Source organism: Lygodium microphyllum, chromosome 7 (genome assembly GCF_053477565.2).
Source record: "Lygodium microphyllum isolate KBCC chromosome 7, Lygodium_microphyllum_v1.1.10, whole genome shotgun sequence".
Lineage (NCBI taxonomy): Eukaryota > Viridiplantae > Streptophyta > Polypodiopsida > Schizaeales > Lygodiaceae > Lygodium > Lygodium microphyllum.
The window spans coordinates 41316763-41343754 of NC_141141.1; the positions used below are offsets into that span (position 1 = coordinate 41316763).

The following is a 26992-nucleotide window of genomic DNA, read 5'->3' on the forward strand; positions in this document are numbered from 1 at the left end:
ATCGACGAACGTGGATGATACATCCAATGGCATAGACGATTGAGGAAGGATGAGGGATCCACGGGCTAAACAAAGAAGAAGAAAATGAAAAGACTTGTCTTGATGGCGGCACTGCCTTTAACGCCACTTTTGCCTTGTCTCCTATTGCTGAGCATGTAAAGAGAAATTTTAAACATCCACAGAGAGAGAGAGAGAGAGAGAGAGAGAGAGAGAGAGAGAGAGAGAGAGAGAGATTTACGAAATTTACGAAAAAAAAAAGAGAGATTTACGAAAAGAGAGAGAGAGAGAGAGAGAGAGAGAGAGGCTTTGTCCAGGCCAGCTCCTACGCCTGACTGCCCTCGCATCATAGAGAGAGAGAAGGACGGGGGGAGCGTCCGTCAGAAAATTGTCTGCGGGTGTCATCTTGGCTCCTCACTCGCTGTTATGACTTCTAGTTTCAGGTGATCCATTCATCAGCATAAGCGATGTCAAGGTTGCGCTGCCAACGTCTTAAGGTTCGGCATTTCGAACTGCTTTCCCTAAAAAGCTTCGGAATTCAATGATATTGCGAACTGAATTATTGTCGGTGTTTTTCGGCAGCCAATCTTGCTCCGTTGTTGCGAGTCACTCCGTACTTCCAATGTGGAAAAGCTGCTTGCTCCATCATCATGGACTCTTACGGACTATGGTATTGCAAGACATTATAAATCAGCTCCATTGCAAGTTAGTGCATCCACTTTGCTTATTTGTTTGTCTTACAACAGTATACGAGAATCTTAATCATTCTTACGCATATTGCTCTATAGGTGACCAGGAATTTCCACTATGGCATTACTTGGAATGTTCCAATTATGATCTTTTGTATTTGGGCTGTTGTTCTTAGAAGCGTGAATTGAGCATCATCACAAAACCATGACCAAACAATGCAAAACATGCAAAAGTGAATACATATCAGATACACGAGAGCAACTCAGTTTTGAATTATGGTGAAATAAGAGTCATCCAAACTACCCACCATGTAGTTCTCACGCAAATGGAAGGAACCAAGACGAGGTGTTAGCCAATCTTGAGGACAAATCGCAATAGAAAGCTTGTGGGAATGTCAATATAGGTGCCTGATATGGGCAAAAAGTCAGGGGTGTGAAAGAAAATGTGTCGGTCATGACAACAGAATACCTTTTCCCTATAGGGATCTCTTGGGTGCATAAGGTGCAAGCCCCATATAAGCACATTTATTGAGTAGCATACAAACATGTAACACTTTCCTCTTGGTGCTCAATGTATCGAGCAACAAGCAATTTGTAATGATACAAGTAGATTTATAATGTATGCAAACCATGGCCATTCCTCGGTGATGGCAAGACTCCTCAAAGTTGAAACATGGTATGAAGAGTGACTACCATGGTTGGCCCTCACCAGTGCCCAAAGATAGTACAAGCAGGAGCATAAGCAACAGTGATCTAAAAATAGTCTCTCATAGTTGTTAAGCATATGCTATGTGCAGACGACCTCAATGTTGAAGTAGGTCATTTCCAAAGCCATTGATCACATTCTAAGGATTGCCCCACTAATCATCTCTCAAAATTCAATAGTGTTTTTTTGCAAGGAGACAAAAACAAAACAGGGTACGTCTATGATGGAAATAGAGGTGCAAAGAAGGGTGAATAGCAGGAAGGAGAATGGAATGAAGACAAAAGAACAACAAAATGTGAATGATCCTAGATTGTGAATTTGAGGAGCAATGAAATATTCAATGGAATAAAGTATGTGCAATGATTGGTCTATGGCTTATAAGTAGGTATAAACATGGAAGCTAGCCAACCATGATGTTGAGCAACTAAAATTAATGGCCTCCATTAACAGAAAATTATCATGCATTTCAGCCTAATTTAACTCTACAGAAATAGACCCAAAAGGAATTATTTATGAAAATGCATTTTATTTGTGTCATAGGACAAATTGTTGGTTTTCTACATATCATTGCTGCACATTTATCTTGATTTGGGCTGGGCACCTTTGTGGGCAGCAGGGCAGCCTTTTCTCCATTTGGGTGGCGCAGGTGTGCTGGCAGACTGGCATTTATTGCCTCCATGTTGACTGACCTGTCCTCTAGGATGGTGCCCCAGCTGCCTGTATATGCACATTCCTCCACTCTTTGTATCGTGCATTCATTGCGTCCTTGGAGGGAGAGGGAGACTGGAGGCACTGGTGGTTATTGTGCTGGCACACTACTGATATTATATTGTTCATCTCATGCTCCTCTTTATGCATTCCATTGCCCGTTCAGTCTAAGTTCTTGTATTCATCTACCATAGTTTACTATGTTAGTGTTCATGCTTCCATTCATTCATTTGAGTCATCTCACATGGCATCAGATGGCTAGAATCTTTGATTCTAGTGCTGTTTGATTCTTTTCTACTGACTGTTCCAGGTCTGCAGTTGCTGCGTTTCCTGCCCAACCCTGTGGTTGTGGTCCTAGCTGTTGTCTCTCACAGGGTAGCTTGTCTACCAGATGGGCGACCTAGTTTTTGGGCAAGCGACTTGTTTTCCTGCTTCAACAAGTGCTGCACCTTATGGATTTTTGCCTGTTGCCTAGTTGTGGAGGCTGGTACTGTTGTCACCTGCTGTTTCTACTACTGCTGGACCTGCTCCTGACTGTGATAAACCTATTGCTGGTTTGCTCCTAAACACACTTGGCATTTTTGCTTTTTCAGCTTGAGAGAGGGTACTCTTGTGTGGGCTATCTGACAGCATGTTTCATGAGCTTGTAGAGGATGAGACTTAGGTGGAGGATGATCCATAGCTACCAGATTCATACCTGATTGTAGTTCCAAACTCAAACTTGGAGATAGAGGGGTTTTGGCCTCTCCTTGATGGGCTTGTTAGATCTTTAGAGATGTAAGCATGGGTTATGTGGAGATATGCTAGGGTTTGCAAATGAAAACACTAAATACACGACCATAACTGAAACACAAAGAACTCAAACACAAACAGAAAAACACCAAAAAGCAAAACGCAAAACACAAAATGCAAAAACACAAGCAGAGAAGAAAGAGAACTTTGAAGTGAATGAATGAATGCTGTAAACAAAGGAAAGAGTGTACAAGATGCTCAAAGGCAAAGTTGTCATAGCCGATGGCTCACGTGGGAGTGCGTTGAGGGAGGCATCGATGTAAGTTGACCATTGGAGATGGATCCCAAGTTTAGTAACCATTGGTTGGAGCAGAGACTGATGAAGAAAAGTTTTGAAAACACAAAAACGACCTGTTGTAGATAATGATGGTGTTAGCAAGTTGGGGCAAAATGCAGGTTGTAGGAGTTGCTAGGCCAAAGGGCGATAGTTGGAGATGACCATGGCAGTAGGTTGAATGAGGCAGTTGATGGAAGGAGGTTGGGAAGAATTGGGGTAACTTGCAAAACAAGGAATGAATTGAGTGGCTAGATAGCCTCCTATATATAGATGTGGATCCTTCCAAAGTTTGGTTGTTTGCTTATGTGACATAGAAACTTTACTAAAATTTGAGTTTTGGGGCTGTTTAATGAGCTAATGAAGATATAATGTGTAATGCATCTTTTTTAACTTAAACACCTCCTCTTAGGCCCAAAACTGGAATCAAAAAGGGAGTGCAAGCATAGCTTAGCCCATAATACCCTGAGGTGTCCCACCCCAAAGTAGCTAGGGCATTGGCCCAAGGGTGCATGTTGTAAAGGTTCCAGGAGGTACTTGGTGAAATTTTAGAATTATTCCAATGGATGCCAAATGGATGGAAGATGGTGACTTAGTAGCTTAATCTAGAAGCCTTTTAGTTGGAGCCGAATTTAGATTAGGCTCAACAAAGCTTAGAAGGTCCAAAGCATTGCCTAATGTTTAAGGGGGAGGTAGCACTTCTCGACCTCTAGTGATGGACAACTCTAGTATATAGAGGATCTTGGGTGTGTTCAACATGCATCTAGGATACTGTTTGCTGACAAAATGTTTGCCAAAAGGTAACTATTTAGTATAGTAGTCATTGTAGTTGGTATGCAAATGGTACATTTTTCATTGTAGCTTTAAAACGATACATTTGCATCAAGATTATGATCATGAGAGATTGATTATGAGTTGCTGGTTTTCAATGTATGATAATCAGTTTTCAGTGGTGTTCAATTGGTCTTTTTATGGACAATAGAGTGTTATTGGATGCCATTGATAATTCAACCATGGTTTATGCTCAATTTATCCTTTACTATGGTTGTTTGGTTAGAGTTTATGAATGCACCCCAAGTGTTTCTGATGGCAATTATGACTTAATTATATTGGCTGGAAATTTTAGTACGAGTTTGGCAGTTGCATAATACGGACAACAATACCTGATGTTCTTTGACTATGATGCCAATGTTGTTTCTAGTTCAATATTGCTTTGCTTTTGTCACCTCATAGTACAATCGTGGACAATTGCAAGGATTTCAAGGGGGAGGTATGTCACGAGGACGTGCATTTTTAATGCTTAGCTTTGGCATTATTAAGTTGTGTACATGTGAAATGCATATGTGAATTGCACAAGTTAGTTAAGTGACTGTGAATACCTTAGTGACCCATGTGATTGATGGGTGACATAGGCAAAAGTTGTACAAAGTTATGCCGGACAGGTACTTGTCGGTGCATTGTGTTTCTTTGGGTCTAGATCATTAATTGGGCCATTAAGTGTTTAGTAGTGACATTGAGACTAGTCATTAATTATTTGATTAATGCTAGTCCTAGGCCAATTAATGTGTGGGACAATTGGATGTCTAGTGGGGTTAGCACAATTAACATGAATGGGCACTAGCCACTGCTTGGGCAGGGTTAGATGGGTAATTAATTAATTATCAGAATTTAAGTTCTGAAAATTAATTAATTAAAGCTGGAAAGTACTTTTGGAAAGCTGCCAAGTGGCAAAACAGGTCATACTTGTCAAAACTTCCCATGCAAACTGCAAGAGGGCTGTTTGGGGATCGGCAAAGGGTCATTCCAGCATTTAGAGGCTAAGGAAGAAGGGAGGGAGCCGTCAAATGAGCTCTAAGAGAGTTGACAGCTGATCGTGCAACATGATTCAACAGGGATAGCAGGTTTCCTTCTTTGTCTTAGTGAGAAGTGGCGGTAGAAGAGGAGAGCTTGTTAGTTCCACTGGGGTTTTTACCCCCCTTTTTGAAGTTGTTGGCACCATCAAAATTGGCAATAGAGCTACCGATCAAAAGATACTCCTTTCAGCTGATTTTCTCTCTTTCACCAATCAACCCTCAATAGTTCTCAGCCAATTCCAGCTTGGGGTGAAGAGAAATTGTAGAAATTCCTGATGAAACCCTAATTTACAATACAAATCAAGGTTTCCAAAGCCACCTTAGGATTTGAGCCCAATTATTGAAGACCCAGAACTTGGAGTGGCGGCTCAAGGCAAGAAGTTTGCAGTTGGGCTAGTTCGTTCTCAAATTATTGTGGCCCACATGCAAGAGATTGTGACCCAATTTGTGTTCGGATTGTTATACTATCAACTTTCAACAAGCAAATTGTGCCTAAGCAATGCTGGTCATTTATGACAGCTCATTGTATTGAATTTGAAGAGAAATCAGCCTATATCTCTTTGTACTTCAATTTGGAGTAATATAGTTAAATAAATACCGAAAGAGGCACTAGTTGTTGGGGCCAATTGGCTGTTGGTTGTCCAAGATTAACCGGTAAAGTGTATATTTCCAGATTTGTGTATTTTATGCTTGTTGTAATTTGAGTAAAATCAGATTTATACCACCCTTACCAAGAAGAAGGCTGGTTTTAGTCATCCTATTATATAGCTGTCCCAAGTGTAAGCATATTTGTTGTGTATCTATTAGTTATGCCATCTTCACCATATGTAGAGGCACATCACCAATTTAGAGTGAAATGTAAGCATGAGCCACAATAGTCTGCTAGCATCATCACGTTAGAGTGATGCCATGCCAAAGAGTCAACACTACCATCTCATGTTAGTCATGATGCGACACACACACACACGCACGCACGCATACACACACAGAGTCTCATATTAATATCTACTGAAGGTCAAACTATCCAAACGACCCGTGGGACCAAAATGGTGATTATAGTTAATCCATTATTTGTCTCTCTATGGATAAAACAAATAAATAACAAGAATGTGTCATCAAGATCATATACATGTGTCATGATAAGCAAACTAAATCAAAGATTATCATGATTTGCGACTTCTCGAGTTGCTTCTGAAGTGCCAGCCTCATGATCATGTATTCCATGAACTATTGCATCCCCCTCAACATCAATATGTGTCTCCTCTTCTTGCTGCATCTCCCACTCCGTGAATGGAATAGGTTCTGCTGTCATACTATTACATAACATTGTTAAATTAGCACTAAAAAATACCAGATCATTTATCCTCTCCACACCAAGACGGTTCTTCTTCTTTGAAGCATTGTGAGCGCATGTACTCCACAATTGCTCCAAATAAGAGGAGCTAACTGACTGACTCAAAATATGGATGGCTAGCTGCTGCAACTATGGGCCATCCGAATCATAGTCTGTTGAGCTAAAACATGCATTACTTGCTGATTAGTCTCTTAAACAGCCCCGAAACACACTAAAAAATGCTATTTTAGAGTAAAATCCTAAAACGGGGGGTGGTTCGAGAGAGTTTAGTGGAAACCCTAATTTTTGCAGATTTCAGCCATCAGCCTCCTCCCACGTGGCTGTCCAACCCTTGAGATTGCTGCCACTCCATCCGTGTTCGCTCCTACTGTTGGCGCCTTCATCCATGCCGACGTTAGCTGCTGGCGACATCATCATCTGCTGTGATGTGATCATCCAGTCATCGCTAGCCACATCAGACACTGTTTCAGCCTGTTGTTTACAATAGACAGTGCATAGTTTCCAGCCTCTGATCGGTGGTACACTATTGTGTTTACTAGTTTCCAGTCTCCAGATTGCTGAGTTTTGGTGACCAGCCTGCTGCCATTTACTATTTAGTAATCCTACACTCCGACTAGTGGTCACAGACTTGGGATCCGTCTCCGGTGGACGTCACACTCCGACATTGCTCTGCTCTTGAGCACCTTGTACATTCTTACATTCATTTACAGCATTCATTCACTTCAGAGTTGTGTTCTCTCTCTCCCTTCTGTTTGTGTTTGAGTTTGTGTTTGAGCTTTGAGTTTTGTGTTTAGGGTTTGAGTTTCGCCCTCTGTGTTTGTGTCTGTCTCTTTGTGTTTTTGTCGTGGTCCTACACTGTGTGTCCTCAGTGCAAACCCTAGCAGTTTTCTTCACATGGTATCAGAGCCGGTGCGATTGTAAAGGGTATCCTGCGGATATTATGAAGAGCTAGTCTTTTTGCGAGGCACACAATACGACTCGTAACCGAATCACAATGTCCCAAACACCTTCTTCTCTAGTTTCTGTGATGTCTTATTAGGCTTCTCCATCATTGGAGGCCCTAAGATGGCATTATGGACTCAATGACGAGGACGATACTCTACCTTCACCAGATTTCACTAACATGACAGAGGAGAACTTTGAGGAGTACTATCGCAACAAGTACGGTGATGTTTACACCCCTCTTACCAGTTTTGCTACCACATCCGGACTGGTTGGGGAGGTTGGCTACCTCTCCGATCATGGAGGACATACGACATTCGAAACTTTTGGCAATCCATCTTCATCATCTCAGCCAGGTCCAATGTTAGGTTTGTACAATTCTTTTGTGTTGCATGAATCAAAACCCTTGCTTGTTTCTTCTTTTGAGGTACAGGATTCGGATGGCTTTGTGTATGTGAACTTTTATAGAGGGGGCTCACGAAGCAGATGGAATTCAGGTACATCTATATCCTTTGTTTCATTTGAGTATATCATACACACTTCTCACTTCTCTTCCATCCCACCCTCTTTTATATCACACCGTGATCACCTCTCATCATCTTTCCAAAACCTTGGATTACACTCCACATTTGCATCACACACCCTAGGGGTTGGATCTTCCATCTCCGCTCCTAGCACCTTTTCCTTCTCCACCCCATTCTCTACCTCTTTGTACCGTGGTACTTCGTTAGGGGGAATGCCACCATTTAACACAGTGCCTGTCACCTTTCAGCAAATGAGCACACCCATAACTCTTGGGTCGACTGTGATGGGTATCCCCCTCACTTTCCCCAGCTTCACATCTCATATGACTACTCATACGTAGGGGTTTTCATCCTTAGCTTATGGTATGTCCTTACACTCTCCTTGGGTTACACCTATGTAGGGATTCCCATCTTTTGCTCCCCGTGTTTCCATCCCACTTCCTTGGGTTTCTCATGTGGCTACCATGCCCATGCCTAGTTAGCCCATCCCTACCTATGGATCCACCTTGTAGACTACCCGCATGCCTGGTGGGCACTTTGGGGCCCATTCCCCAGTGTACACTCCCCCATCCTACCCCCACTACACATTTTCACACTATCCATCTCCGAGCACTACCACTCCTGTTGCAACGGCCAAGAATGCCTTCATGGATAAGACACGTTTTAACGGGTCAAATTTCACCACTTGATCTAATTTCATGCAACAAGTGCTTGAGTCTCAGGGTCTTTGGGACCTTATCATTGGTCTAGAGCCTATACCGGACCCTTGACTAACTCACCATGATTACATCCGTCAATGGAGCGCCCACAATGCTACAACGAATGTTGAGCTGATGTAGGGATTGCTTCCTGAGTTTCACTCTCAGTTGCAGCACTTCCCGCTCGCATCAGAACGTTGGAGTCGCCTTCTCGACCACTATGCGGCTCGTGATCATACTCCGCGCATCAATCTTGACTTTGAGCTTTAAGAGTTCTTTGTTAAGGAAGGGGATGATTTGAAAGTCAAGCTGGCTGAATATAGGCGGTTACTTGCAGAGTTCGCCACTACTGGCTCTCCAAAGTCAGATGGCGATAAGGTTACATTCTTCTTGAATAAGTTGCCTTATTCAGAGTAGAGGGGATTGGTTGCCTCTTCTTCGGGAGGGAAAACCACCAGTGGCAAGAACTTGCAAGATGCGAAGGCAACCCAATTAAAGGGTGACTCTCTTCTTAAGATGGAACCAAAGAATCTAGACCTATCTGGCAGCAACTCCCTAAGAAAAAACGGTTTTGCACACACTGTCAGAGAGCAAGCCATGTGGCCGAGGAATGTCACTCCAAGGCCCAAGTGTTAGAGTGCAGCGATGTGGAAGTGTAGGACAAAGATTGAGAGAGAGTAAACACAGAGAGAAGAGAGAGAGAGAAAAGGAGACAGTGTAAACGCAAAAAATCTGCGGTGTAGTATGCTGTATAAGAGTGCAGAAATACACAAGGGGACAGAGGAAATATCTGCGTATGTCTCCGGCTTGATGATCTCGATCTCCGTTAGCCCGAGCACAGTCTGTCTCAGCCAACAGATCTCACGATCAGAATTTGAAAATATGAATAATGTGTAAACAATGTGCTGGAGGACTGCTATATAAATAGAAATAAAAGACAAAATAAACAGGTCGGCTGTATTAAATGCAGCCAACTGCAATAAAATAATGCCCAAAAAACTGTCCGAGTGCACTGCAGGCTGCCATGTGGCACTTGTGCAGTCTGCTGACGTGGCACTGTACTCTGTCTGTTGTCCGATTGTTGACGTGCCCTCTACTGGCCGACTGTCCAAGGAATGATACTATCTAACACCCCCTCTCAGATCCTGGATGGGTCAAAAGATTGAGGGATCTGGAATGCTGCCGAAGAAGAGCCTGGGAAAGCGCCTTTGTAAACAAATCGGCAAGATTATCCTCTGTCTTGCAATATTCCACATCAATGGTCCCATCCAGAAGCTTCTCCCGAATGAAGTGATACTGGATCTCAATGTGCTTCATCCGGACATGAAATACAGGAGTCCGTACCAAGGCAATGCAACTCTCATTGTCGCACTGCAGAAGAGTAGACGAGTTTGGGGACAGCCAAGCTCTTCTAACAATCTCCGAAGCCACACAACCTCACATATGGTGGAAGACGCAGCCCGATACTCCGCTTTAGTAGAAGAAAGGGCTATTGTGGGCTGCTTCTTGCTACTCCAAGAGATAACACCTGTACCCAAGATAAAATAGTAGCTTGTAGTAGACCGTCGGTGGTCCACATCACTAGCCCAATCCGAGTCACTCCAACCTGTAAGAACCATATCTGAAGCATTTATACCTGCGAGATAAGAAATCCCTAAGTCAGAGGTCCCCCTTAAATACCAAAGAATCCTCAGGGCAGCCTGCCAATGCACCTGTTTGGGTTCTATCATGAACCCTGCCAAAAGACCCACAGCAAAACAAAGATCAACACGAGTGTTGAGAAGCCAAATCAAGGATCCAATCAACTGACGGTAGCGTAAAGCATCCATCATGGGAGAACCTGAGTGTGAAGTGGCCTTCCAATTCGGATCCATGGTTGCATGAGCATTCTTTAGCATGTAGCATACTTTGCATCTCATTGTGCAGAGCACCACTTGAGTGGATCCTAAGTTGTTTCAATTGGTTGTTGTTGTCACCCCACCACCATCCTCCTTCATCACATGGATACCTCATCACCTATTTTTCCTCATCATCAATATTCTGAGTGGATGGGTTAGCTTGTTCTGTTTGTGATGTGTTGGGTGTACCCTCCTTACTCCTGTCTTCTGGGTCCGCCTTTGTAGGCCTTGGTAGGCCATTGGGCAGCCAACGTGCACCCTTTGTCCGATGCCTTGTCCTCTCTGGGGTGACTACTTGGATTCCCTTGGTAAGATAATCATCGCCTCTGTAGTCTTGGTAGGGCATTGGGCAGTTGACGTGCACTCTTTGTCCGATGCCCTAGCTGCTTTGGGGTGGGACGCCTTGGGGTAAATAAACATCACTATGGCTGACCCAACCTTTCGGCTCAGTTTTGGGTCTGAGAGGGGGTTTTGAGCTAAAACATGCATTACTTGTTGATTAGCCTCTTAAACAGCCCCAAAACACACTAAAAAATGCTCTTTTAGAGTAAAACCCTAAAACGGGAAGCAGTTCGAGAGAGTTCAGTGGAAACCCTAAAACGGGGAGTGGTTCGAGAGAGTTCAGTGGAAACCCTAATTTTTGGGGCGCCCTTCCACATCTATAAATAGACAGATTGCCCCCATTCAGTCTCATTCTGTCTGTGCAGGTTTTTCACTCCACGTGCAGATTTCAGCCATCAGCCTCCTCCCACGTGGCTGTCTAGCCCTCGAGACTGCTGCCACTCCATCCGTGTTTGCTCTTGCTGCTGGCGCCTTCATCCATGTTGACGTTAGCTGTTGGTGACGTCATCATCTGTTGCGATCTGATCATCCCGTCATCGCCAGCCACATTAGACACTGTTGCAGCTTGCTGTTTACAGTAGACTGTGCATAGTTTCCAGCCTCTGATCGGTGATACACTGCTGCGTTTACCAGTTTCCAGCCTCCAGACTACTGAGTTTTGGTGATTAGCCTGCTGCCATTCACTATTCAGCACTCCTACACTCTGACTGGTGGTCACAGACTTGGGATTTGTCTCCAGTGGATGTCACACTCGGACATTGCCCTGCCCTTGAGCACACTGTACACTCTTACATTCATTTACAGCATTCATTCACTTCAGAGTTGTGTTCTCTCTCTTTCTTCTTCTGTTTGTGTTTGAGTTTTGAGTTTTGCTTTTAGGGTTTGAGTTTTTGAGTTTTGCGTTTAGGGTTTGAGTTTTGAGTTTTGTGTTTAGGGTTTGAGTTTTGCCCTCTGTGTCTGTGTCTGTCTCTTTGTGTTTCTGTCGTGGTCATACACTCTGTGTGTCCTCAGTGCAAACCCTAGCAGTTTTCTTCACATAGTCCTCCTCCACAAAGCTGCCCCAATCTCACAGCGATTCTTGTGTGTATCGTCAACCAAAAGAACCTCGAAATGTCCTATAATATGAAAGCTAGTCTTTGATCTTTTGTCTAGTATCATGATCAGGCACTAGACGAGACAATATATGTCTCCATGCATTTATAATGTTAATGCCATTTTCTTGATCCTTGCCTTGGAACTTACGATCCACAACAAATGCTGCTGCATGCATAGGTGAGCTATAGGAGTTCCATCTCGTCACAACTAAATGGCATATCTCCTTATATGTCTTATCATTTGGTGTCAACTGCATCTTTTCATTCAACCTATCCATAGCCTCCTATATCTTACGAATGCAAGGTTACATAGCATCCATAACTCTCAATAAATGCACAATCGATGATACCATAGCATCTATCTGCTTTACATCATCCCAAAAAGCTAAGTTATTTGCTTTCTCCAAGCATAAGATACCTGTAGGAGAATCTGCCAATGTTGATGAGGTAAACTCATCACTAAGAAATAACTACCTCAAGGCACTATTGCATTCTCTCAATCTGCGTAGCATTAAAAAGTTTAAGGCAAACCTAGTGTTAGAATATTTTAAAAGCATCTTCTTCGACCTCAAAGATAACTGATGGCGAAGAAATTGGTGATTTAAAACAAAACTAACCATTTGAGATCCTTGCTCTATGATAGGTGTAATCCATGACATATGAAGGATTATACTCACCAATCGTCTTGCACATCAATTTAAAATAGTTTGATCTAGTTGCATGAAACTGAATTTGGTCATGTTAGAAAAAACAACCCACTGATATATCCACCTCTTTCTTCTTCTTTTGGATTCCAACTAGCATCAAGTGTGCTCTATCTATGTGCAACATGTGGCATTGTTGATGCCATGGTCAATGCAAAGCTTGTAGTAGGTGTGGAGATAGCACTTTTGGATATTGATCTTGCTCTAGACACAATTGATGGAGGTGGTGTTACAAAAGTTGCAGGATTAACTGCAACATGTTGTGATCTAAATGCAAGATAAGCTTCTTGACTTGCTACATGGTCATGAAGCTCCCTTTGCTTCTCCAAGGTCACACTAGGACAAAATTGTACCTTTGAATTTGGCTCATGTAGGAGATGAGCTCAACCCTAATTATGCATAAGAGGAAATAAGCGGCGATTGGTATTTTATATTGGCATATTCTAATCTTTATTAAACTTTAAGAAGTTAAATTAAAATCAATGAAAATTCAAAAACAAATGCTCCGTTCAACAGTTTACCTTGTTTGCTCCACTAGTTCACTTGTATGGGCAAAGCTTGCATATCCATGGTCAAGATTACGCACCACTCGATGGGTGGTCCGCATTTACCTCTTTCTACCATGACCAATCATCAGACCTTCTTCCTCGACCACCGGCATGATGAGCGGGACAGGAAGGAACATTGAAAAAAAAATGGCTTGCTGTTGTGCGTGAGTGAAGGGAGAACTTAGAGGAAAGAAGGAAGAAAGAGAGAAGGGAGAATGATGGAGAAGAGGGAAGTGGGAGAAGGAAGAGAGAAGTGGGAGAAGAATAAAGAAGGGTGAGAGAATAGGAGGAAGAGAGAAGACTGAAGAGAAGACTGAAGTGGTTGCAGCATGTAGTGTGGAGTTTAGTGGTTGGCAGGTAGCATGGAGGGTAGAGACGTGGTGTGTAGTCGGAGTGGGAGACAGGCGATAGTCAGAGAGAGACAAAATAGGCGGCTGAAAGTGGGAGTGAGCGCACATCGGGCAGGAGTCGACTCGTCTGGGTAAGTTTGGCCACGTGGCATTCCTTGTCCACGTTTCTGATAGAGAATGCAGCAGGGAACACGTTCCTTACTGCGTTTCCTTTTATGAATGGGATAGGAAACATTGCATCCAACAAGAACATGTTTGAGCACAGCCCGGGCGGAAACTACGATTTGGTATCCTAGGGGGCCATTCTGGCTGTTTCCTATTACGAGCACAAGCCGGGTGGAAACAACGATTCAGCGTCGTAGGGGGCCGTTCCGGCCGTTTCCTATTACTATGTTCTTGCCCAATGGAGCTTGAGTCCAAGCTTTTGGTAGCCCGAGCTCCCCTTACAAGTGCCACCTGTTATAGGTTTCTTGTTGGCTCCCTCATCTGGCTTATTCACACTCGGCTTGATGTTTCTTTTGTTGTGGCATTGTTGTCTTCTTTCATGAAGACTCGCACTTAGGAGCATTGGAAAGTGGCCTTGTGCGTTCTTTGTTATTTATAGGGGACTCGATCCTTCAGGATCATGTATGGAGAGGGGGTTACTCTCTCTGGTTGGAGTTGTTCTGACTGGGTAGGTAATGTGGATTCGCAACAGTCGACTACAGGTTATGCCTTCTTCCTTGTCTCGGGAGTTATCTCGTGGAGCAACTAGAAGCAGCCTATTGTGGCCCTTCCTTCTACAGAGGGAGGGTATTGTGCATTATGCTCTATAGCTATGGAGGCAGTTTGGTTTTGCCACATGTTGGCAGAGGTTGGTTTTCTTGGTGTGGACCTATGGAGCTGCGTGTGGACAACTAGAGTGCTCTAGCTCTAGCAAAGAACCCTATGTTTCATGCTCGCACGAAGCACATTGAGGTTCAGTATCACTATGTTTGAGCACGGATTCTGGATTCAGTGTAAGCAATGGTTTACTGTCCCACGGTGGACAACGTAGCTGATCTCTTCACAAAGCCTTTGCCTTAGGCTTCTATGCTTCATCACATGAGGTTGTTGGGTCTTCAGACACTAGGGGGTGTTAGCCTGCCCATGTTAGTTATGTCAGTCTATCATCTCTTGGTTATGAGCTCCTAGCAGAGTTTGATGGAGATATAGGAGCTTTGGCAGTTTAGGTGCATTTTCTTTATTTGTCGGCTTCCTTGTGTGCATTTCTAGGCCAGTTATTGCTTTCCACAGTTTGCTTACACTTGCCAGACATTGTCATTGGCATTTGGGATTTTTCTGGGGTCACCCCTATTTTTTCTGGCATTTTGCTTCAGTGACCAGCATTCAATGCTGGTCAGCCAGCTTTTTTGGCACGTATTGGTGTAGGTTGGCCAGATTTGGGCATTTATGGCTATTAATAGCCAGCCCCCCCACTCGGCAGATACACACACTCTTTAGTCTTCAGTCTTCCCTTTGCAAGTACACACTCCAACACTCTGACTCTCTGTGCTTGGTGCTGCCAGCATCATCGGCTTGATCTGGTGCCCTCACTGACACTTTGGGCTGCGTGCAGGGACTGATCAGTCCATCATCATTGTATCAGCATTCTTCTTCAGTCAGTGTAGTATTCTTCCTTCATCATCTGCTTCCTCTCTTTCTCTCCCTTTGCTTCTCTCTGTGTTCATATTTCTCTTCTGTTGCATACTCTCACAGTAATGACTTCAGCAGGTAATTAGTACCTCATTAGCTGTATAGCTTTTTATGGCAGGAATTATATTCAGAAGTCTTATCTTACTGGGCAAATATATATTGCACTTTTTGATTAAATGCAATCTCAACCACTCTGGAGGCAGCATAAATTACACCAGTCTCATCAATCTTGCTCTAATACCTCATTATCCAAAACTGAGCCTCTACTATCAATTGCTACTGATCTTGATTCTTGCTCATGGTCAATATATCATTTTTGGCATCTAGTTTTGGGATCATGTAAGGGTATGTGGTATGTCTTGTAGGTTTTATGTTTACCATGTGAGGGTGGTCAGTTATCCATTTTTAAAGCTTCCATCTTGTTATTTCCAAAAAATCACTCCATCTTGTAAACCTACTGTGGTAGATGTTCCAAGTAAGCAGTTTCAAAGCATTAGGTGCTTGGAATGATATATGAATGGCTTCATACGACACTTCCCTTGGAGCATGGTGAACCTTCATGCAATGGCTCATAACTGTTTTCCATTGAGGTACAGATCAAAGGGAAATCAATGTAATTGGAATCTTGTTGCCCATAATAATCATCCTTGATTTTACTCAAAGAAATTGAGATTAAGTCTTAATGCATTTGCCCTAATCTGGTTGTGTAGTTCTTTGTAGATATGCTGCAAAATGGAAGTAAAAGAAGCTTATATTGGAAGAATTTTTGAGGTTTTTGTGCAGCTAATGTTCTGCACTGTGTGCAATAGCTAGTCTTGTGTTCCAAATCAAATGTATTATGTGCCTCACATTGTTCTCAAGCTTGTTTGTTATGATGGCATCAACATTTAACACACATTTTTCTTGCTTTTAGGAGTGCAAGATGATTGACAGGCGTCGTATACATGTGAAGGGAGGTGATGGAGGAGAAGGCTGTACAAGCTTTCGCAGAAGTAGACAATCTCGATTTGGTGAAGCTGATGGTAACTCTCTCAACCATAGTATTGACACTTCCTAACCTGCCTTTGAATGGTACTGACGCAGATGAGCTTGGCCAGGTGGAAGAGGAGGCAAAGGAGGAGATGTTATCTTTAAGTGCACGCTCGATGTCTGGGACTTTGGACACCTTCAATATCACCTTGTAAACTTTCCCTTCCTGTTTTGTAGCCTGAATCATCTGAACTTGCATATAACCATGCATTTTTGCTAGATGGTAGGTTATTATGTATGAAGCACAAATGCCATATGGGAAGTTACTGCTTCTCAAGCATGTTGGAGTTACAATTTTCACATGGGAGGTTATATTGCATACATATCAAAGCACCTTTGTTTTACCAAAATAATTTGATAAGTGATTTCTTGACCTAGATCAAGATTCTATACATGACAAACTGTGGTGTATGCATTTTGTTCTGTTGGTAGTGGGAAAAGAGAATGGAACATATAACTCTTATGTATAATGGAATGAAACATGTAGAGATTGGTTTTGTCTTTACTGTTTTTTCTTTTGGGCAGATTGGGACGAAGGGTGGACCAGGATCTTCCAAGAAAAGAATTGGAAGTCGTGGACAAGATAAGGTGTGAATGCATAATCCTCAAGCCTGGATATGGCTTTCCATCATTGCAGATAAGCAGCAGTTGTCAGTTTTCTTGAGCGTCATGCTAGAGCTGTTAAATTTTTGTACTTCATATTTTGCTCATTGACATCTAATTTGAAAGAAGTTTGTGAAGTTGTTTGATTGGCCGCTAGCAGTATAAAGCAGAGGAGAAACAAAATGATACACTATAGTCATGGCCATGAAAATTAAGATCAGAGGTCCGTAGTGGTGAACTCTCAACCAGACGGTGTGCCTAAAAGTGCATACACCCTATTTGCAAGCTTAAAGAGATGCTTATATGAGGGCTCAGCTTCGGCCACCTATAGAACCACCCCCACAGTTCACAGGGTTACTTACAATTGACAAAAGTCGAAGCAAAATATGGATGGAGTGAACAGGGACACTGGGTATGTGGCATATTGGTGAATCATTTGGATGCACTGTAGCACATGGGTGAAATCACCTTGAAGGGCATGTGGCAAAGTGGCACTCAACTGACCACCACCTGACTGCAAAGTTTGAGTTTGCAGTCAGAGCAGGTGCATACACGGGCTCCTGTTTTGATGTTTCCAGTTGCCTTTATCTATTTGCAAGGCTAGTTGGTAATCTAAGATAGCTTCAGAATAATGACATATGTCTGAGAGACTGCCATCTGAAGTTAATTCAGATCTTGGGTCTTTGCTGATAGTGTTTGACACACTCCTGCAGTAGAAGCATAGGGAGATTGTGGCCATTTGAACCTCCTACTTGCGTGTCTTAGTGATCAGTCTAAGTTTTCAGTTAACTACTGGATTGCCAACATTTAAATTCTCAAGTATCTAGTGTATAATGTCATGTATTTAGTACTCAAGCCCATATGATACATCCCTTTAAATTCTTAAGTATCTAGTGTATAATGTCATGTATTTAAGCCCATATGATACATCACTTTTTTTGTACTTTGAACTTGAAAGCATATTAGATTTTACTCTCCTCATTCAATTGTGTATGTGAAAGATGGATGGAAGCGTTCAAGATATCTGATTGTTTTGCTGTTTGCAGGTTTTGCAAGTTCCTGTTGGAACTGTAATACATCTGATAAATGGTGAAATACCATCCTTAGCACAAGAAGGATGCAGATATTTTGAAGAGGATATTGAATTTGTCAATCAGGAATCTCAAGACCCTGCATATGCTACAGAAGGGTTAGAAACATTATCCAGTAGCACTGATGGCTCTGAGTATATTGACACAGAGGATGAGATTGTTGGCATAAGTTCTGGGGATGAAACAGAAGATGAAGAGTCGGGTGACAACTTCAGGTCAGAAACAGATGATGAAAATATGGAGGACAGTGAGCTTCTCAATGGTTACTCTCAGCACGATTTAAATCAGGTGACACAAATGTCTGTTGCAGAGCTTGTTAAACCAGGAGAAACATTCTTAGTGGCCTGTGGTGGAGAGGGAGGTCGTGGCAATGCTTCCATGCCAAGAGGACGAGGTGCAAACAAGAAGCTTCCCAGCAGAAATCATGAGTACGGACGTGCTGGAACAGAGGCCTATCTTGTTTTGGAGCTGAAAACAATTGCTGATGTGGGACTGGTGGGAGCTCCAAATGCAGGAAAAAGTACTCTCTTAGGTGCAATCTCAAGAGCTAAGCCTAAGGTGGGACACTATGCTTTTACAACCTTGAGACCCAATCTGGGCAAGCTTGAATTCGAGGACTTCTTTGCTATGACTGTAGCAGACATTCCTGGGCTAATCAAGGGAGCTCACTGTAATGTTGGACTTGGACATGACTTTTTAAGACATGTCGAGCGGACAAAGGCCCTTGCCTATGTGGTAGATTTGTCTGCTTGTCTCAATGGTAACAAAGGTACTCCACCGTGGGAACAAGTAAAAGAACTCAAGTATGAACTTGAAAAGTATCAGCCAGGACTGTCTACCAGACCCTCTTTGGTAGTCGCAACCAAATTAGATGAAAAAGGAGCTGAAGAGCAGCTTCGAGAGCTGCGTCGGAGATTGCCAATGGAACAAATTGTTCCTGTTTGTGCTCTATTGGAGCAAGGGATTCCAGAGCTTAGACAAGCTTTAAGAGACCTTATATGCCCATTTTAAAGCTTAATCACAGAAGAGCAGCTTGATGCACCACTGAAAGAGAAATAAATTAGTAACTAATGCACTGCAAACAGTTCCTTTAAAGTACACTCTCCATTAGTCTTTAGAAGTAATACTATCTTCTTTCCACAAAGCTCAAACATTCTAAAACATTGGCATGCTAGGGGCAGGTCTTTAAACCTTGGGAATGTCCACTGATTTTTGTTCGGTAATTTGGTAATGATGACGTTTCATAATTCATGTGTTTCCAGGATGGTTTTGCCCTCTACTCATCCACTTAATTTGTGAAGCAAAGTGTAACCTAAACTCAGCTGAAGAGGGGTCCTGATCTACCTACTGCTTCCAGCTGCAGACAGACTTGGTTCAAAGGCTACTGCCATGTCTCTTAACTGACATCAGGATACTGGTTGGTTTTAGTGATTATCCTAGCCTTTGATAGTATGCATCTATTACCAACATCTGATTTTGAAACCTTTTGTTTCAAGCTTCACAGTGAGGCCACATACTGGCCACAAAACAAGGAGCAGTGTGATGGAAGCTGCATACTTCATGCAAGTATGCTTACTTGATGGCCATCTTGGTCAAATACAGAACACCAAAGGAGTCATCTTAGTGGATGGAAAGGTCATTTGTGGTAATCAAGTAGCCAAGGAGCGTTCTACTGATATACATTTGCAGTAAAGTAAATCCCAATAGGGTACCTTCTTCTCTTGAAATAAGGGACTGTTTGTTTGCATGATTGGGTTCCATACATTTGCAGTAAAGTAAATCCCAATAGGGTACCTTCTTCTCTTGAAATAAGGGACTGTTTGTTTGCATGATTGGGTTCCATACATTCCTTGCACCTCTCCTTTGTCTGTGCCCTCTCTTTTACCTTCCAATTCATTTTTATGTTTTCAAATGCAATAAAATGATATTCCTATTGAAAAGCTTTAAGAAGTATTACTTAGGATGCATTGGGCATTTTACCCAAAACAGTAAGTTGCTTAGGATGAATTGGTATAAGATAGGGTTCAAGTTGCTTCCAATTCCTTTTTACATCTCTTATTTTCTTTAGATGTGCTACTGTTTGTAGGTCCTGGTTGAAAGCCTCTTGGATCATTTGATTAATTGGGTTGTAAACCAATTGGAAGCACCTTGAAGGTAATGGTCACCCTTGATAGTTGGAGCTTATTTTCTTTAGATGTGCTACTGTTTGTAGGTCCTGGTTGAAAGCCTCGTGGATCATTTGATTAATTGGGTTGTAAACCAATTGGCAGCACCTTGAAGGTAATGGCCACCCTTGATAGTTGGAGCTTGTTTTCTTTAGATGTGCTACTGTTTGTAGGTCCTGGTTGAAAGCCTCTTGGATCATTTGATTAATTGGGTTGTAAACCAATTGGCAGCACCTTGAAGGTAATGGTCACCCTTGATAGTTGGAGCTTGAACTTGCAGCCTCAATTAATATGGTCGTAAACTGATGGCCAGCATCTTGGTGATAATGCTCACCCTTACAAAATCCCTCCTAGAGTTGCAGAGTCGAGGCTTCAACTTGTGATCTCATGCAACACACACAATGCTCCTAGGGCACAAAGGCCAATAGAATGACATTTGATACCTCCATTAGATCATTTTTATCTAGATGAGTTATATAATATCTTGTTAATAGATAAATTGCAATGTAGCATTAAAAATTTGGGGCATTTGATGTTTTTCATGAAGTAGACCTAGTTAAAATGAAGGATTCACAAAAGAGTGAAAATGAAGAACCTATAGATTGACACTCAAGAATGCATTGGTTTGCAGGCTTACAAAATAAAAAATGTTCAAAAAGTGGCACAATTGTTTGACTTAGATTAAATATACATTTAACATATAAAAACTTGGGTCCTAGCTTTAAGTGGCTTAAAATTTTTAGTCTTAAACCATGTGGACTAGGACCTAGGGTATAAAAGGTGGAGATGTAACTTTATGCGCATCTTTTTGCCATTAATCAATTTCAAGGTCATCTTTTTGATGTTCTCTACCATACATGGAGGTGCATATCCATGTCCACCAACATGAGGTGTGTATCATGCAATTTTTCCTTGTAAGCTTCTTATTCATTTGTAGCTATAGCTTACATGTGTCATGGTTTGTTGAAGTATAATAATCATGGCATAGCTATGGTTGCACATTCTCTCGTCTTTTCTTGAAGTAGCAATGGTTTCTTTGTGTTAGAATTGTGCTCCATCACATTGATATTAGAGCCAATTGAGACATTATTTTTAAGCTTTTGTGTGGTTCCAAGCAAGAAGGCTTGGTTGTAGTAGTTGAAGATCTAGTCTTTGTTTGGTCATTTCTTGTAATCGTGATGAGACGGGCTCTAATATAATAAACTAAGGTTAACTTGAAGCTTTTAGCCAAGGTACATAATGATTAGAGATAACTAGAAGTCTAGTTACTTTTTTGGAGCACAAAATTTTCCTCTTTTTCTTCAAGCTTCCTCCAAGCTTTCATAGATACCAATATTTTCTTTGCTCATGTCTCATCTTTGCTTGCTCTAAAGATTATACAACTGTAAGGGAAATATTAAAGAACTTCATAAGCTGTAAGATAAGCACTCATGTGATGACATTTGGTGAAGAAGAAGCCACGCAATCCATCTCAAGATTTGTTTTGTTTGGATAGCTTCAATGGTAGGTCATGATTTCTTCTCTAGCTCATGTATGGGTTCCTTGTGCTCCATCCACTCTTTCTTGGTAAGCCTTTCCTAGAGGCAAAACCCTTCCTTCATAGAGAATCAAAGTTTTGAAGGCTTATCTATATTCCACTACAGTAATAGAACCATTGCAAAATGTGCTATCTATAGGACAAGGAATAAACCAATTAACCAAGTCACCATTGCTAATGGGATCTTATGCTTATTTATTATTACAAGATTGGTCATCTACAAGGCAAAATAGAGGTTCTATTTCATCATTTGAGCATCAATTTTCATTCCCATAATCCCTAATAAGTAGGGCAATAACTATTCTTCACTAATCTATGGATTCTCTTCACCCTAGCAAGCTTTGAAGGCCTAAATTCAACCATTGCTTTGGTCTTGACAAGCTCAAGTCATTTTATCCCTTGTGAAATTACATCTTTAAGCTCTCTTAAAGAAGAGAATATCTCAGAACAACATTATTTCATGGTTGAAATTTTATAGATTTGAAGAAGCATAATCATTGTAATGATTCAAGGATTGATCTACAACTTAAGTGGCATTTCTTTGTGCCAAGATTGTGTCATTTTCTTCTCTTGAGCTCTACCCTCCACCTATGCTCTATGAACAATTTCATGTCAACCATTTTTATCTTCCCATTTCTCTTCCGAAAGAATTTGTAAAAGAACGTTTTCATTTTTGTATCCATTTTTATAGAATGTATTGCCATGTCGATATCCACGAGGAAGACAATAGCGAGGTGACTCTCCTTTGCTACTCAAGACCCTAAAGAGGTGAAAAACTCGACTTGGGAGGTACTTTGCCTATCCCCATTGATTCGGAGCCCAAAAAAGAAAATTGTAGGTGTTCATGATCATTGGTTATTTTGGGTAAGAGATTTGATGGTACATTGAAGATCAAAGACACTACAATAACAAGGCAAAGAAGTAGGACATTCAAAGCATGGTATAGTTTTTTATCTACAATAAGGTCATTTGGCTTAGTTTTTGAAGCATCAATGAGGGGTATAAAGATCATAATTTGCAAGTCTAAACAATGGAATATGGATGAGAATTCATTGGGGAAATCCTTGAATTGATGATACGATAGTTTGGTTAAAACAAGGATTCCATTCTTTTGCTTGGTGGTTTGCTTCAGCCTTTACCTATTCTTGAAGGAGAGTGGATGTATATTAGCATAGATTTCATAATGAGGCTTCCAACCACTAAGAAGGGGTGAAATAGCATCTATGTTGCGGTGGATAGATTGACTAAATGAGCTCAAATGATCCCTAACACAGGTTGAACTTGTAGCAAAAAGTAAGTTGTAGAGCAATTCATGGAAGGCGTAGTTAAGCTTCATGGACTCCCATCGAAGATTGTATTTGATAGAGATACTAAATTCTTGGGTAATTTTTGGACGGTTTTTTCTCCTTTCATGGATAGTAGATGGTCTTGACTCCATGTATCGCTTATCATTCTCACACAGATGGTTAAACTGAGCATGTCAACTAATGTCTAGAAGTCTATTTGAGGCCCTTTTATCATAATACTCAAACTTTATGGGATCGAGGGTTGCATTGAAAGGGAAGTGGAACCGAGGAGGAAGAAGCTTGGCGATGAGAGCTATGGCGGATGGAGAGCAAGAGCCAAGAGAGAGAGAGACTCAAGAGTGGGAACTCCAACAACCACAATGTGTGGCCGGGCCTTTCTTTATTCAAACTCTTACTAAAAGAATAAAGAACAAGTGACTGTGACAAGTGCCCGCTACCTGCAGTGTGCAGTGGCGGGTACTGTCAGTGTAGTAATACACGGACAGCTAGGCGGAGGTGACTTTACCCTCAACAACCTCCCACTTAAAGGTGAATCTGCCCCAGCGAGAGAAAAAAGAAAAGACAGTACAAGATGTACTCATATATAATAGGATGAGGAAAAAGACGTCATCTCATCCAATGTCCATCAATCTCCTGAGAAAGGCAAAGCACTCAGTAATGAGGCTCTTCGTGAGCAAGTTTGCAGGATTCTGCTCAGTCAAAATCTTAACAAGGTCAATAGATCTATCCTCAACGACCTCGCGAATGAAGTGATACCTCACCTCAATATGTTTCGTCTTTGCATGGAAGACATGATTCTTGGCCAACTGAATGGTACTCATAGAATCTGAATGCAGTGTAGGCATAACATCTGTCATACCAATGTCTGCAATCAAACGGCCTAACCAGATAGCCTCCTTGCAAGTCTCTGTGGCTACAATTTACTCGACCTCTGTAGTAGAAAGAGCTGTACACTTTTGCGCCCTGGACATCTAAGAGATAGCCCCTCCAGCATAAGTGACAACATAGCCAGAAGTGGACTTCCTACTATCTGCGTGTCCTACATAATCAGAGTCAGTGTATCCCACGACTCCTGTATCCTGGCTGCCATAACAAAGACACATATCTGCTGTGCCCTTCAGGTACCTCATGATACCCTTAACGACATCCCAATGTTTCTTGCCGAGTGTAGCCATATAACGTGCCACAACCCCAACTGCAAAAGCTATATTTGGACGGGTGGATATCATGGCGTATATAAGACTACCCACAGCTGATGCATAGGGAATCTCGGCCATCTCGGCCCTCTGCTCATTTGCTTGCAGACAATTGGCCTGTAAAACCTTCATATGAAAAGGTAATGGACAGCCAATAGGCTTAACATCCTGCATGCGGAAGTGCTCAAGGACTTTATGAATGTACTCCCTTTGTGACAGATAGAGTAGTCCCTGAGATCTATCACGCGTAATGCGCATACCAAGTATATGAGAGAGGCATGTCCCAGATCTTTCATCTCAAAGCTCTTCTTGAGTTGAGCCTTAAGAGCATCCAGCTCCTCATGAGTTGTCCCTACTAAAAGCATGTCATCCACATAGAGTACCAAAATCAGTAAAGAACCGTCACAAGCTTTCTTCGTGTACAAGCACAGATCCATAGTACTGTGGCTGTAGCCCTGTGACTGCATGAATGCATCAAACTTATGGTACCATTCCCTAGGTGCCTGCTTCAAGCCATATAGACTCTTCTTTAGCTTGCACACTAGGTGTTCCCTGCTAGGGTCTGCAAAGCCCTTAGGCTGCTCTATGTAAATCTCATCATGCAAGTCCCCATGTAAAAGGCCGTCTTGACATCCATTTGGTACAAGTCCAGGTCAAGCTATGCAACCAAGGCCAAGACTAAGTGTAGAGTGGTCATTTTGACCATATGAGAAAAGACTTCATCAAAGTCAATACCATGCTCCTGCTTAAAACCCTTAGCAACCAATCGAGCCTTGTATGCCGGCTTGGGGTATCCAGGGGTACTTTTCAGCTTGTATACCCACTTGCGTGGTAAAGCCTTTTTACCTTGAGGCAAGGAAACCAAATTCCAAGTTTGATTCTTATACAATGAGTCAAGTTTAGACTACATAGCCCTCTCCCAAGAGTGACAATCACCCCTGCGGATAGCCTCATCATAAGTGAGAGGCTTACCTGCATTTGTAACCAGTACATAATCCATAGAGGGCACAAAATGGTTAGAGGTCATCTATCTCTAGTAGAACGCCTCAATCCAGGCTCTGCTGCCTGACTGAAATCCTGTCTAACATTAGCATGTCTAATATCTAGGCCATGAGCATCAGGTGATGTGGCACACTATGTTGTTGGCAGTGGAGCGGGATGAACGGGAACAGGTGGCTCCTCCTGAAAGATAACTCTGCGTACCTCAACCACTGTCTCAGGCTGCATATGCATTTTGTCCTCATGAAAGATGACATCATGGCTGCGGATCACTTTCCGCGCTTGCGGATCCCATAGACAATAACCCATCTCTCCTGCATCTCCATAGCAATGAAAATGCATTTGACACTTTTAGGATCCAGCTTATTGCATTTGTCCTTGGGCACATGGCAGAATGCCTCACATTCAAAGATACGCAGATGATCATAAGAGGGGGACTTGCCTGCCCATACCTCCTCTGCAACCTGAAAGTCAATGCCATTGCTAGGCAACCTGTTAATAAGATGCATTGCAATAGTAACTGCCTCAGTCGTCCAAAAGTGTTGCGGTAAGCCAGCCTGGCTAAGCATGCTACGGACTCTTTCTTGTATGGTCCTATTCATGCCTTCAGCCATACCATTCTGGGGAGGGGTGTAAGGGGTGGTCAACTAACACTTAATACCTTGCTCATCACAAAACTTCTCAAAAGCACGTGATACATATTCACCCCCATTATCTGACCTTAGGCATTTTAGCCTTTTCCCAGATTGGTTCTCTGCCAATGCAAGCCAATGCTAAAATGTGTCTAAGACATTAGATTTTCTCTTTATGGGATAAGCCCAAACCTTACATGAGTAATCATCTATGAAAGTAACAAAGTACTTTGCCCCACCAAGTGACTGACGGGGCATCGGTCCACATACATCTGAGTACACAAGAGCCAAGGGCTCACCCATGCGTTTCTTACTAGACTTTTTATGCGTATTTCTAGTCTACTTGCCATACAAACAACGATCACAAGAAGCAAAATGCAAAGAGTCAAAAGGTGGAAGATACTTCAAAGCACGAAGTATTATCATTCTTTTAAGAGACATATGTCCCAAATGAGCATGCCAAAGGGATACATGGGGAATAGAACCCACATACAAAATATAATCCAATGTAGCTCCAAATACAAGTAAGGGATAGAGGTTGCCAGACTTGACACCTCTTGCAAGTACAAGCCTGCCATGAGTAATCTTCCATGCAGAGTCTCCAAAAGACACAAAATACCTTGCATCATCAAGTTGTCTAGCTGACATAAGGCTGCGAGTCAACGCACTAACATCTCCAATGCCCACAATGTCAAGAGACTTGTCATCACCAAGACGCACACAATCGAATATGGTACAATAGGTATGAAACCAATCTCTACAAGGTGTCACATGAAAGGATGCACCTGAATGCAAGAGCCAGCACTGTGCATATATAGAATGTATCTCAGAAGTCTGTAAGGCATCGCATGAAGAAGCTCCAAGTATGTAATCATCATCTGAATTAGTGGCCTGCATGACATTAACCTCTTTTATCTTCACACTGGACTTTGCAGGTACAATACTGCACTCAGAAGACTTTTCCTGCACTTTTTCTTTTCCCTTTTCCTTGCACTTATCATCTACATTTTATGGCACTGTGGCCTAATATGTCATGCTTTCCCACAATCATGATAAGTAAGATCAGACTTCCGTCCATGGGACTTAACTGCGACTACGTGACTTGGACCTAGACTTCTGAGAGTCCCTGCCCTTATGATCATTATCATGCCTACCATGTTTGCCACCTCTAACAGTCAATGCATGTGAAGAGCAGGAAGCATCATTGTTTCTCCTGTTGATTTTCTCAGTCAATAAAGCACTCTCAAAATCTTTGATTTTTAGCCCATCAAGCTTGTTCGTGCATA

General features: G+C 42.2%; 1 protein-coding gene across 9 annotated transcripts; it reads left to right on the forward strand.

Annotated features, from left to right (window-relative positions):
- Positions 1-247: 247 nt before the first annotated feature.
- Positions 248-20667, forward strand: LOC148033382 (GTP-binding protein Obg/CgtA). 9 transcript variants are annotated; one of them, XM_087681287.1, is made up of 9 exons: positions 249-494; positions 580-702; positions 16061-16169; positions 16245-16327; positions 16702-16764; positions 17826-19287; positions 19375-19563; positions 20083-20150; positions 20267-20663. In XM_087681287.1, exons 1-6 carry the CDS (start codon positions 465-467, stop codon positions 18879-18881), a joined length of 1464 nt encoding a protein of 487 aa, XP_087537413.1. In that variant the 5' UTR covers positions 249-464; the 3' UTR covers positions 18882-19287; positions 19375-19563; positions 20083-20150; positions 20267-20663. The 9 variants fall into 9 exon arrangements, with proteins under 9 accessions (XP_087537417.1, XP_087537413.1, XP_087537416.1 ...); XM_087681290.1 differs by having other exon boundaries at positions 19375-19515; XM_087681284.1 differs by having other exon boundaries at positions 19375-20150; positions 20267-20666.
- Positions 20668-26992: the final 6325 nt, after the last annotated feature.